Here is a 14,062-nt window from a genome sequence, read left to right as displayed (position 1 = left end):
GAGCCACGGACTCATCACTGCAAACAGACAGGCAGGTGAACTGGCCCAATACTCATTCGCATGTACTGTAGGAAAGGTAAATGTCGGGGTCCAGTTTATTTCTAGGTCCCTGAAGGACCATCACAAGGGCAGCTAGTGTATCTATCAAAAGAAAGCTAGTGTATCTTGACAGCTGTGTTATTGAAATAAAATTAAAAAATACTGTATTATATAGTAATAACAGTAAGGGAACAGTTTATATATATACGATCCTTGCTCACCAAGTCTGTCTCCGGTAGGAGAGTGTCCATCATAAACATCTACATAGTCCAGACAGGACTCGGCCACCAGTTGGAAGGAGGAGAAGGTCAGTCTGACTCTCTCTCCCTCAGGCACCTCAATCTTCCACTGCAGGGAGAGTCATCATCAGTATTCATATCAATCACATAGTCATACTGCACAGCACTGCACAACTTAGACTGAGTAACAACTCTAAGATAATCCATGGCACAAGTCAAAAGTCCAACAGTACATCACATCATGTCATAAACAAACTTTCACCTGAAAGTTCATCCAGTTTTTTGTTTTTTTTACAGCAATCCATAATCAATATTCATCATCTATATTACTGCTATTTTCTGCTGATAAAACTAGAAATTCAACTTTTATCAACCTTTGATCATATGTCTGAATTCTGCTCTACTCTTAAACAAAACATAACCTAAACAAAATAGTTATACCGGTAATACATCAACCTTAAGATTATTTGTGGAAAGCACATTATACTGTGATGAATCTGTGATTCGAGTATGTTTCTTTTTCACAAATGGTCTTTTTTACATGCTTTCCCATAACAGGCATTTCAAGATACATGTCCTAAAACTGAGAAATCTGATTCAGGTGGTCAACTAATGTGAGTCTGAGGTCACCCATGCTGTTCACTAGAGTCTCTGCTTCTCTCTTGCTCTTTTACAGCCATCACACACTGTTTTCCCCTTCCTAACTATGGCCTGACGGTAATCGGGAGCAAAATCAACATTGCTCGCAGCCTTTTGTTGCCTGAATTAGCACCAGCTTTGTCTGGCCGGGAGCGAGACAACGGCAGCCAAACAGACAGACGCCTGGAAGCCAGGCAGCAGCAAGGTGCACCTCAATCATCCAGCCCAGTGGGCAAAAAAACGGGACCTTAAATCAGCCCTCAGAGAGCAATAAATTGACGCTTCTATTTAGACCAATAATCAATCAGTGGAGCAGATGCAATTCAATCTGACCTCAGATGGATGCCCCTGAATAACTAAGCCAACAGGAGAGACAGTCTTGCTCTTTGAGGAGTTTGGCATTGCATAGATGACAGATCATGGCATGCTGGGATGATGTGAAACACCTGAGAGAGTGGTGGCCTTGAAGACCTCACTCAAATCAAATTTTGAAATTCTGAAATGAGTTATGAACAACTCATTTAGATCTGAGACATTGCTTGGAAACTGTGAGTATGGGTGGCAGATTACCTGGTAGAGAGCTCCATTCTCATACTGTTGAGCAGGGAACCCAGGGCTAGATAGCTCCCCTTGCTCACCTTGGAGAAGGCCACCAGCTCCTACTATTTCTGGAAGCCAGAGAGAAAAGGGGGAACAAAACATGGGGCAACAGAGGAGGATGAGTGAAAGAAGGATAGATATGGGAATACAGTGCAATGGAGAGAGAGAGAGAGAGAGGGAGGGTGGGGGTGGGGATAGAGGGGGTTTGAGGGAAAAAAAGAAAATAGAAATGAGACCACGTATAGAGTATATGTTTGAGAGAGAGAGAGAGAGAGAGAGAGAGGGAGAGAGAGAAAGGGAGGGGGGTTGGAGCAGAGTCAGAAAGAAGGATGGAGGGTGAAAGAGAGAGAGTGAGCTGTTTGGACACCCAGAGGATGTGGCAAACCCCTCCTCTCCCTGTCTCTCTCCTCCCTCAGTCCTTCTCTCTCTCTCTCCCTCTTTCTCTTTTGCTCTCCCTCACTCCTCCCCTCGTCCCTCACACATCCTCAGATGAAAAGCCCATCTTTCTAGGTCACCACTGTTGAGGGAGACATAACTGCCTCCTCAATTCATTCTCACAGCAGAGCAAGATTACTCTCATTCAGGGGAAGGGAACTATTTCAGGGACTGGTGCCAGGTGCAACATTCGTCCCTCAATTAATTATTTATTTTATCTGAGGCCTTCTCCTGCAAGGCACATACCTGCATTGTGTTACAGGAGCCCATTATCTAAAAGTCCTTTACCTGTAACAGCATCTGGAGCTACTGCTTTGTACATGGCTCGGAATCCTGTGTCTGGGCGGACCTCATTCGTGTCGAAGTACACCCACAGAGTGTTGCCCAGGGTTACGATGGGTTTGGGCTTGGAGTGGCCGCAGAACTTTCCTAAAATGCACCCAAGCAAACACAAACACATGCAACATGTTAATTACTGTGTGTGTTTTTTTGTCCACATCCGGTGATTGAAGTCATCTGCTGTTGCTGCTGAGGCTGCATTTCCACTGGGCCCAATAAGGTGTGTCTCACAGAGATCTCAGCAGGCTGCACACTCAGCAGGGCACTTAAACAACATTGTGCGCAGATCTGAATTTAGATACCAGTGCTCCATGATCACTAAAAATGGCTCTCAGTAGTACATTTGCAGCAATACAGAATTGATGCGTCGTCTGAGTCTCAAGGCCTCTCCACTGAGACATGGTTTTGCATCTATAAGCAGCAAGCAGAATTCAGTTTTTCCCTCTCCTAACTGATGAGACTTATCAAGGGGAGTCTGGAACCCTGGAACCATAAAGCCTCCATGTCTTTGATTTAGAGCAATTTATTATCGAAAAAAAAAATCTAAATTGTTTTCAAAATGTTTTCATTAGTATATAATTAACTATTTGTAACTTTGGAGTAGTGAAGAAATTCAGCAATTTGAAGACTATGCTACACACTGCGGCTGCGAGGCTGTGAACGCCAGACTCAGTGTCTCTGTTGTGGCCATCTAAAAGGGGGTGTCCTAATGTAGAACAAGACATCTGGTCAAGAGAGGATAGGGAGGGAACTGATTTGTGTCTCTCCAGAGGGGTTGATTTGGCTGTGACATCAAGCGCTTCAGCTCTCGCTCTCTGTGATTCAAAGGAGGCAACAGGCAGCTAGAAAGATCTCCTGGGTTAGGGTTTTAGTCGTGATGGTGTGTGTGCGCTTGCCTCTTAGCTAAATGAAAGGTCTTTTGTCCCGAATAGATTATATAGTGAACCAGGTTAAATAGAGTGTGATTATTATTTTGAGTAAAATCTAAAACCTTTTTGGATCACCAATTTGACCCCTAATCAGTGCTCACTGTGTGATATAACTGTTTATGTAACAAGCACTGTGCAAAGATTTGTTAAGAGAGGCTTTGTCTGATCAACTGAGGAAGAAGCAGTGGCAATCATAAACCTGGTCTGCCTCTGTCTCTCTGAGTGAATGTGTGATTCTGAGGAAGTGCTAATATGACATAGATAGGTGTCAGGAACTGCCTACAAGTCAACAAGGGGTTTTAAACTCTTGCAGAAGTAAAATCTTATCACATGGACAGGTCATTTTGTATCCAGCTTCCTCTTGGCAAATCTTAATTTGCAGAGTTTTGGCAAAAACTAGCAAGCTAAATAACTAAAATGATTTCTAACCTATGTGGTTTTGGTTACTTTGGTTCAGAATACTATACACACCAATGATTACATACTCACAATACATACTCACCAATGATTCCAAGGTCGTCCTTTAAGGTGACAAAATCTGCAGAGCATGTAGCCGTGTCCTCTATGGAGAAGTGTTCAAACCACAGATGGATCACCTGGAGACACAGAGGCAGAGAGATTTGTCCCCTCCCTGCTGCGTTACATCGAAAGCTCACGCCATGGCTGTCTGCTTTTCAGCAGACGGGTAAATCCAACTGTTTTGGTCACTCACTGAGAAAGAAATGATTTCAGCGATGGAAAAGACAATTGAAAAGACTAGTCTTGTCTGTACTGTGCTCATGTTTGCAGACGTTTTTCTGGAACAGCAAGTGTGATTACACAGATGCACTGCTGAATGGTAGCAGCCTGCAACAACCTACAGAGACTTTATAATGAGGACACAGCACACAAAGAATCCTTTATAGAAATGTATGGGGTTGGTTCATAATGCCAATATGGCAGTTGTCTACACATATCCTGCCCCTTGATGTAAGGTAAATAACCAACCACATATTTGTCCCTTTTAGCATGATGTACTTTGTTATGTCAATATGGCCTCCCTTACATGTGCCTCCCCATTCATTTGAATAGGAAAACAGCTGCCCAAAATAACTGCCTGAAGTCATTACCAAGATGGCCGTCAAGTGGTGGGACTTCTGAGACTAGCCAAATTTCATGTCAGATGTCATCATGTTGATGATTAAATTTGTGCTTGAATGTTCTTCATCATTGTTCAATAATACATCCCTCAAAGTTATCTTTCAGAAAAACACTTTGTATATCAAATTGAGTTTTAAAAATCTCTGAAATATGAAAGGGGATAAAAAAATGATGAATATGTACAGGAATTAAAATTTAAAGGCCATATTGTGGAGAACTCTTTGTATGCATCACCCCTCAAAAGGTCAGGAGGTCACAATGGCTTTTTTTTTTACCTTATTAGCTTCCACAGTAATCTTCCAGCTGCAGCTCTTCCCGTTGTCGTAGTTACCGGGAAAATTCCCACTGGTGAACTCTCCCGGCGACACCATCAGATGCTGAGGACCGCCGCATCCTGAATCGACATCAACCACACCTGTGTAAAAAACACAAGTGATCATCCGATGCCTTGGCAACCACATTGATTCAGGCATAGCTATGGCTCCTCTCAGCGGACTCTTCAGGGCTCTTTGGAGGCTTGAAGGGGAAGATGAAACATACTCCAAGTAGTAATGTGGAGGCTTTCAAATAAAGATGTCATCAAATCAAGTGCAGCAAGTGAATTTTTTTAGCCTATTTACATTGTGAATGAATTGCAGTATTTACAGTAAACAATCCATATGTCTAATTCAAGTTGCAGGTTGGCAGTGCTGGGGGAATCAGCAGCTGTAAACAGCTTAGGCTGCATAAACAGTTGTTTGTTATACATCAAATTATACATTTGCAGCATGTTTTACTGTGAAGCTATGGTCAGCCTTCAAAGAAAATATCCCAATTACACATAATAAAACTAGATTTACCAATATATGACTGCCGCTCAGTCCTGCACATTCTCTCCGCAAAAAATAAATCACGCTTGTCAATTTGTCTCCATCTCCTACTCCATACTCTTGCAACTTTTGTGTATGTAAATGAGTGTATACATGTGTGTGTGTGTGTTTGCTTTTGTGTGTAAGTGTGCTTCTGTGTGTGTGTGTGTGTGTAGCTATGTGTATGTGTGTTCGCTTGTGAGTGTGGGGGGGTAATGGGGTGTGTGTGTGTCTGTGTGCGTGTGTCTGCTTGCCTGCATGTGTGTGTGCATGTGCATGCATACATATGGGCAGACATGGGCAGTATTTTAATTATATGTATTTTTAAATATGTATTTAATTACTTTAACGTATTTTGTCATTTGTATTTTGCAGGATTGGAACAAATCTCTATGGCATTTATAGCACAAAAAGGGAAATGCAGTTCAGTCTAAAAGGAGGACGACCTGTTAATTTTTTCGTAATACATTCATTGCTAACGAAAATTATGGTGGGTAGTTTGCTATGTTACAGTTGATTCCACTGTTGCAAAGTCTGCTTCTTGTCAGTTCAGTCATCGTTTACATTGATATGGGACGCTGATTTTTTAAAAATTTACTATACTTCATAGGAGCCCCAATGTACAGAATTAATAGCCCTTTGCCAGCCAATCAGAAAATAGTATTTCTTGTCTCTTGGGGATACGTTTTCAATAGTATGCCTTATAGTTTCTTTTAAGTTGGTATCCCATGATTATTGTGTGGGTATTTTTGTATTTTCAAATGACTACTTACTTGTATTTCAATTAAATACATTTTTCACATCAGTATTTTGTATTTTATTTTGTTACATTTTATGAGCCAGTATTTAGATAGTAGATAGTTAGATTTAGTTTTTGATGTATTTGTGCCCACCTCTGCGTATGCGTGCATGTCTACTGTGTGTATATGTGTGTGTCTTCATGTGTGTGTGCATGTCTGTGCGTAAGCTTGCATGTCTACTGTGTGTGTGTGTGTGTGTGTGTCTGTGCGTGTGTTGGTTCCGTGTCATCCTTGTCATGCCCACCAAATACACTGCCATGCCCACCAGGTTTCATGCAACCCGGTCTTTCAGTGTCATGGGAATCGTTGACACAAAATTACTGAAGAAAAAAATAAATAAATGGAAAAAAAAAATCCGTAAAAACAAATGAACTCTGACTAAACCTATATGACCACTATGCTAGCTACGCTAGCAGCGGTCATAATAATTGTTAAAAAAAATAACATTTGACCAAGACTGCGATTCATTTTTAGAGAGCACTCAAAAATGTTCAGGTTTTCATTTAGTTCATGGTTAAGCTCAAAGGCTGTGGTGGCACTAGAAAGGTTCTGATCAGAGTGAGGGCTTTTATGAATAGGAATGAGGAATCCTGAATATCTCAATACAAGGATCTGTCTGAAGGCAATTTAGTTCAGAGGTTGCCATATTCTGTGGAGCCTATCAGCAGATCAGTAGTTTGAGTGTTTGACACGGGGATGAGCTCAGTTAGACAAACGTCCTCCAACCGACCACAGAGAGCAAAAGATTAATGATAGCTACATTACTGTAAAATATGATGTGACATTTTATGAAGCCACACCAAGGGCATGATAGGACATACTGTAGTATGAAAATTCTGCTCTATGGGTTTCTGAGGAGAATAACCTTGGTGCAAAGGCATGACTCATACTATTGCTGGAGCGTGTTGCATGGGCACATTTTGGAGCTGAGAATAATTAGTGTGTGTAGCAAAGAAAATAAGTTTGCTGTTCAATAAGATGTCATATGAAAGATCATCTTCAAAAAATACAACACAAAGCTCTTTTCAAAAAATGCCATACAATTTAACCAAATGACGTTCTCTATATGAGCTTTTTAGGACTGTGCACACAGCATACTGCCACAGTGTGATCAGAGAGGCCGGAGCTGTGTGTCTACTCCGCTGTCAGAGCGTAAAATGTCCAGCCAAACTATATCCAGACTGATTATCAGTTGTCTTTTTATTGCCACATAATTAAAGCTGCATGCACCCTTTGATAATCAGATGGAGATGAACCTCTGAGAGGCCCTGTTCCGTTCTGGCCGTGCTCCTTACTCTTCGAGTGGCAGGCTCAGAGTGGTCACGGACTGGAACATCATCATCTAGGGTTCCCTTAAGAGCTTTTCAGCGGGAGCGGGAGGACACCAACAGCCAGGCCAGCTGAACGCAGTCTGCTGTGCTGTTCCTCTCGCAGCTGTCTCTGTCTGTGGCGCGCTCCCCCGAGGCTGGGGCCCGTCACTGCAGCTCAGCGTCAGCTCAGCGTGAACTGGGATGGACCTCAGTCTAAAGGTAGCATGTGTTAGCCCCTTGGACATCAGAGCCGAAGTACAATAGCTGCAGAGCAGACAGTAGGGAGCCCGCTCAGACATGTGTCATGAAAACAACAACGTGGCTGGATGATTTTGAAGAGGATTTAAAACTGACGACGCAAAAACTGAGCATAGGAGCAAAGCCACAGTTTTACTTGTGACTGTTTAATGGTAATTATGCTCTGGTCGTACTGCAGACAGAGGTCTTTTGTGATAGAGGGAGACAAACAAGCAATCAAATAAAGCGCATGGATAAAGTGAAATAATGGGCCATATCCAACCCCAATGATCAAGAGTTGAATATCATGGAAAAATCATTCCTCCTGATTTTTTGGTTCATTGTTCATTGTTTATTTTCATTTTTATTTTCAAAAAACATCTTTTAGCCATTATATCAGAAATGTACTGCTTTCATAAGTCTTGAAACATTTTGGTTGTGAACAGCAAATATTGCACCTTTAAATATCATGTCTGAGTCCATTGATCTGAAGTCATAAGGGTTGTTGATCTGAAGTCATAAGGGTTGTTGATCTGAAGTCATACGGGTTCATAAATCATTTCTCTGTTGTGTTAGGGGAGGAAGGGTCTTTGTGTACCTGCTGTGCTTTGCAAAGAAATTGTGTGTGGAGCATCTATGTAAAATCTAAGCTTTTTCATGAACCCATTATGGTCTTTTCTTTCTTTTAGAGTATACACAGTCCTGTCGTTCAAATTTTTGCATAGCATGTGTCTTAGGATTGGCAATTACAGAAATCATAAATCTTGTTAAAAAAAAAAAAACTTGAACAACGCTGAATCAACAAGAAACAGTGATAAGCCCTTGAGAAACATCTCATTGCCTGTCATCAAGTGGAGATAATGGACAAGATCATCCACATAGATAGTATTAGAGTAATAAAGCTGCTTTAACCTGCCTGGACTATATACATGCCTGTTTATATAACACTACAGGTACTGCATGTAAAAGTGTTCTAAAACCTTGGTAAATCATACATGTAACATAATCTCATTTTTTTCAGAGTATGCCAGTTATGTGCTTTCCTAAAACTGGGATATTGTCTAATCCAAATGTCTGAGATCAGGACATACTAACATGTGTCTAAAAGAAGATATTTCAAAGTCCCATCACAACGAAAACACAGGTTTCAGCAAACAGTGCACTGTCCTTCACCTGTCATGTGGGTGTCCATGTCTCCGACTCACCTCCGTTCTCATCAGTGCTGTTCACCTCCAGGACGTAGACCACCACCAGGCCTATGCAGACCCCTGTGACTCCCAGGAACAGCAGAATCAGGCCCTTCTCCAGGGCACTGCAGCCTCGCCCTTTGCCCATGTTGCTGCTACTGTGATGGCCTGGTCTACTGGTTGTTGGCATGCGGTGCAGAGAACTCACATTTATAGTGCTCCGTTTGAGGCGACCTTTGAGAAAGGCTGGACCTCAGACTTTAAGAGGGCCGGCAGTGTAAGCTGAAGACATCTCTGTCCTCGACAAGGATGTGTGGTGATATATGTGAAGTAGGCAATGTGTGTGAAGGTTTATCATAAACACAGTCATTGTTTCTTGTTTATAAGATACATTTTTGTTTATTATAATTGGGTACTTTCAATGGCAATAAATGTCAGAATATTGAGCCGACTTAATTTACCTCCAAATTCTTCCTTTCAACTTTTAAGCTCCTTATTTGTCAGAGACAAAATACATTACTCTCCAAAGGTGACAACTGTAGTGTAGAGACTGCTGGAGCATTTGGGAATAATGAAATCTTTCCGTATAAAAAATGCCAGACTACCCAAGTAGGAATTGAAAGCCAGTGCTATGCATAAAAATACCTCCTGCTGGGTTGCCTCTGACCTTTGTGAATTAAAGTGTTTTTTCCAGTCGTGCCCTTGGAATCTGGATGCACCATTGTGTGGGATGGCTTTCTAGCTACCACTTCACAAGCCTGGCTGCTGTCACCCTGCTGCTGGCAGCGCTGTGCAGAGAAGGAGAGAGAGGGAGAGAGAGAGGGAGAGAGACGGGTCTCCATCTCATTATGATATTAACAGTTATCAGGCGGTGTTTTTTATTGCCACTCATAAACACTTAGACCCATTCATTATCGGCCATTGACAGGATTACATCACGAGATTACGAGCCACTGAGAGGCCTTGACCAAAACACAGAATAGTAAGATCCCCATCTCTAATTGCGTGAAGTGCAGCAGCACACTCTGGGGCCTCTAGGTTTAATTAATAACTTGCAAATCATTCTGATCATTACAGAGTAAGGTCTTCAGTCTCTCTAGCAGCCTTGGCAGCAGCAGCACACAGTGGTCGGAAATTTCGGATATGCAATTTATTTGTTGTAACTTTTAGGACTAATTTTGGATATTAAGCAACTGTGACAGTGGCAGTAGGGCACAGCGAAGTTGATGTCTGACACCGACTTTGGTCTCAGGGGGCGCCTGTGCCTCTTTCCAAAATGGGAGGCCGTGTATCCTGAATCTAATTATGTAAGAGAGGGGTAGTGACAATCTGTGTGTCTCAGAATGATCCAAGAGATGATCTGAAGTGCTGAAGAGATGAACTGTTGAAATGTTGTGGCACTGTACTGTAACCACATGCATCTCTACAATTCAGGTCCAAGTCCAACTGGCCTTCGGAATCCCATGGGGCCACAGAGCACACACAGGGCTGAGGGGAAATAGTGTAGGCCTTCAGATGGCCTGCTCGCTTTCTTTGGAACTGAATACTGTAATCACAAGGCTCTTACACCCTTGATGATACATATTAAGTACAAAGTCAACAACAACTCCACAAGACCTGAGCATAGTGGAGTAGTTTCCTCAGCCATAACACCGGGTTGTTTGTTAACCAGTTTAATAAGATGTCTTCTGAAATATCTTTTCACTTGGACAAGTAGCGGTAGCCCTGCACTAAGGAGATAATGTATTCATAGAACCCTATCAGACTGTGAAATAGTTCCTCTGTGTGGTGTCTATTAATTTCTAATAGCTCCCTTGCTCTACAACAGATACACTATCTCATCATGTGTTATTGTGGCAGAAGAAAACATCACATATCTTTACATAATGCTTTGTGAGACCTGAATTTACCAGCTGAAAAATGGAGATCAAATGGTGGTCATTAGTACCAGCTCTTAGACCAAATCTTCTCATTTCAAATGGTTCAAATGGAGTACCAGCTCATGTGTTATTGTCTCAGAAGAAAACATCACATATCTTCTCATTTCTGGTCATTGAACCAGCTCTTGTGCTACATATCTTCTCATTTCAGTTCATTAGTACCAGCTCGTGGATACCCATCTTCTCATTTCTGGTCATTAGTACCAGCCAGCTCGTGCCCATATCTTCTCATTTCAGTTCATTAGTACCAGCCTCGTGTTATCTTCTTCTCATTAGTACCAGCTCAGCCTTTACCCATATCTTCTCATTTCTGGTCATTAGTACCAGCCTCTAGTGCCCATTCTCATTTCTGGTCATTAGTACCAGCTCAGCCCGTGCCCATACTCTTTCTCATTTCTGGTCATTAGTACCAGCTCTTGCCCATATCTTCTCATTAGTACCCAGCTCAGCTCTCGTGCCCATATCTTCTCATTTCTGGTCATTAGTACCAGCTCTTGTGCCCATATCTTTCTCATTAGTACCAGCTCTACCAGCTCTTTGTCATACTCTCTTCTCATTTCAGTTCATTAGTACCAGCTCTCGTGCGCATACTCTCTTCTCATTTCTGGTCATTAGTACCAGCTCTCGTGCCCATATCTTCTCATTTCAGTTCATTAGTACCAGCTCTCGTGCCCATATCTTCTCATTTCTGGTCATTAGTACCAGCTCTCGTGCCCATATCTTCTCATTTCTGGTCATTAGTACCAGCTCTCGTGCCCATACTCTCTTCTCATTAGTACCAGCTCAGCTCTCGTGCCCATGTCTTCTCATTTCTGGTCATTAGTACCACCTCTTGTGCCCATACTCTCTTCTCATTAGTACCAGCTCAGCTCTCGTGCCCATACTCTCTTCTCATTAGTACCAGCTCAGCTCTCGTGCCCATATCTTCTCATTTCTGGTCATTAGTACCACCTCTCGTGCCCATACTCTCTTCTCATTTCTGGTGATTAAGTATGTTCAGCTAACCAGAACCTTTACAGGTTAGTGAGGATCTTCTGATGTTGGCATTCTCTTGGTACAATCCTCGTGTTATTACTGTAATGCAACAATTTCAGCACACATCCAGTGCTGCTTATTAATGCATTGCATTAATATGCAAGTACTTTGTCCCGTAGGTTTATCATAGTTCAATCAGCCATATATTAATTCCACAACTGGAGTACTGTATGTCTGAATTAATGTTTGTGCTCTCCAACCACCAATTATGCCCATTCCAGCTTGTTAACCTATTACCTTGTGTGGCATAAGCATGTGTGTGTGTGTGTGTGTGTGTGTGTGTGTGTGTGTGTGTGTGTGTGTGTGTGTGTGTGTGTGTGTGTGTGTGTGTGTTTGCTCCAGATAGGGCACAGGAAATTTATGGCTGCATCCCCAAACCATAATAAAGCAGTCTCTAATGAAGTCAGGGGAAGGTGACCTTCGCGGTGACATTACCCCTATGTGTGTGTGTGTTTGTGTGTGTGTGAGAGAGAGAGAGAGAGAGAGAGAGAGAGAATGAATGTTTGTATGTACATGTGCATCTTTGTCAGTATACAAGTGTGAATATGGGGCGATGAATATGGTCATTATGTATCTGACTGTGTGTATGTGTGAGCTCTGTTGTGTCATGTGCTAATGAGCGTAACAGCTGATTTTGAGAGCATCTTTAAAAAGAAATGTACAGTATTATCATTCCATCACACTCATGTATATGCTTCAGCATACCATAAACAAATGTAGTTTAGAAACTCCACAGGGACCACTTCCATCACTGTTGGGAAGTACACTGCCTAGAAGGTTTGTGTGTGTGTGTGTGTGTGTGTGTGTGTGTGAGAGAGAGAGAGAGAGAGAGAGAGAGAGAGAGAGAGAGAAATTGTGTGTATATGTGTGCATCTTTGTCGACAAGAGTGAATATGAGACAACATGAAGTGGGCAAAATTGTGTGAATATGGGACGATGAATACGGTCATTAAGTATCTGACTATGTGTATGTGTGAGCTCTGTTGTGTCATGTGCAAATGAGTGTAACAGCTGATTTTGTGTTGGCAACAGCAGGGGGAGCCTAGTGGAGAGCTGCCTGGGTCATCATTGGCATGCCTGTGGAAGGACATGCGGTCATGAAACAGCCAAAGCCATGTCCACAATGACTAATTTGCATCTTCAGCAGCACCCAATTGAATTGTGTATATATTTAATAGCGGTATAGGCTACGCTATAGCCCTAAATTGCAAACAGTGGATTAGCTAAGGGTGGTGAGCTAATCCCTAGCAGTTACAAGAAGTTGCTATCCAGCAGCACTTTCTCCTTAGGCATTCCCATGAGGCAAAGGAAGTAAAGGAGGTGCATGTTTATCAGGCTAACTAGGTCAACACATCAGCTCGGCAATTCTAGACCCTGCTTCAAAGGGAGAAGCCCATTTCAGATGGAAATGGGAAATCCTGTTCCAGTCTGTATCAAACACCAACAATCGACAGTACAGGCATCTGCAGGAGTTCTGTGAATTGTAACAGTTCTGATCTGAACTTTAGTTTTCTTCCAACAAATCCGTGAAATAACCGCTTTGGGATTTTTTTGTTGTGGTGGTGGTTGTTGTGGCGTTAGCCAAGACATAAATGAAAAGACTATGGTTGTTATGTTCCAGGGCCATATCCTGAAATTTCCCAGCTGGTGCTGACATTTGTCTATGTGGGCATGAGTAGAGCCCCAGACCATACTAAGACACTAAGACTAGAGCAATATAGGCCCAGATGATACAAAGACTAGAGCAATATAGGCTCAGACCATACTAAGACTAGAACACTTTATATAGGCCCAGACCATACTAAGACTAGAACACTTTATATAGGCCCAGACCATACTAAGACTAGAACACTTTATATAGGCCCAGACCATACTAAGACTAGAGCACTTTAAGCAGGTGATTTCGTAGCTTGTTTATTGCTCTCACTGACACTCTTGTGCTTCATCTGCAAGTGAAGCAATCCTTCATAACAAGAGCCAGCCTCTGGGTCTCCTCTGTCATCAGTTTCCTTCCTGGGTCCTCTGTGAGGAAGCAATTACAGCATCAGACACCGAAAACATCTCTCTCTCTCTCTCTGCTGCAATCTATAAAATCGCCCAGGATATGCAATCAAAAGACAGAAACTACCCTATTTCAGCAAACTCAAGATACACACACATACATACACACATACCTATTCTTTCTTAAGGCAAAACTGTACAAAAATAGATATGAAGAGCATGTGTCAAAGAGCATTTGGAGTCCCCATGTGCTATCAACTATAAATATCATAACTTAGACTAGAAATGAAACTAAATGCTTATATCATTTCTCACCTTTGATGTGTGTTTTTTTCACATACCAC

The 14,062-nt window shown here is 42.1% G+C and overlaps 1 protein-coding gene across 1 annotated transcript in view; it reads right to left on the bottom strand.

Moving 5' to 3' along the window:
- The window catches only part of zgc:154142 (uncharacterized protein LOC555481 homolog), a 27,555-nt gene extending 18,022 nt beyond the window's left edge, over positions 1 to 9,533 (bottom strand). The window contains exons 1-7 of the mRNA XM_048228726.1: positions 9,410 to 9,533; positions 8,761 to 8,915; positions 4,636 to 4,775; positions 3,723 to 3,816; positions 2,241 to 2,381; positions 1,488 to 1,585; positions 261 to 387 (exon numbers count right to left, since the gene is read on the bottom strand). Of these exons, the coding sequence (XP_048084683.1) occupies positions 261 to 387; positions 1,488 to 1,585; positions 2,241 to 2,381; positions 3,723 to 3,816; positions 4,636 to 4,775; positions 8,761 to 8,890 (730 nt within the window). The 5' untranslated portion in view covers positions 8,891 to 8,915; positions 9,410 to 9,533. The remainder of the gene's footprint in view (positions 1 to 260; positions 388 to 1,487; positions 1,586 to 2,240; positions 2,382 to 3,722; positions 3,817 to 4,635; positions 4,776 to 8,760; positions 8,916 to 9,409) is intronic.
- Between the last annotated feature and the right edge of the window lie 4,529 nt (positions 9,534 to 14,062).

Source organism: Alosa alosa, chromosome 1, assembly GCF_017589495.1.
Source record: "Alosa alosa isolate M-15738 ecotype Scorff River chromosome 1, AALO_Geno_1.1, whole genome shotgun sequence".
Classification (NCBI taxonomy): Eukaryota; Metazoa; Chordata; class Actinopteri; order Clupeiformes; family Clupeidae; genus Alosa; species Alosa alosa.
The sequence above is the reverse complement of the archived record's forward strand: the minus strand, read 5'-3'. Positions and strand labels throughout refer to the sequence as shown.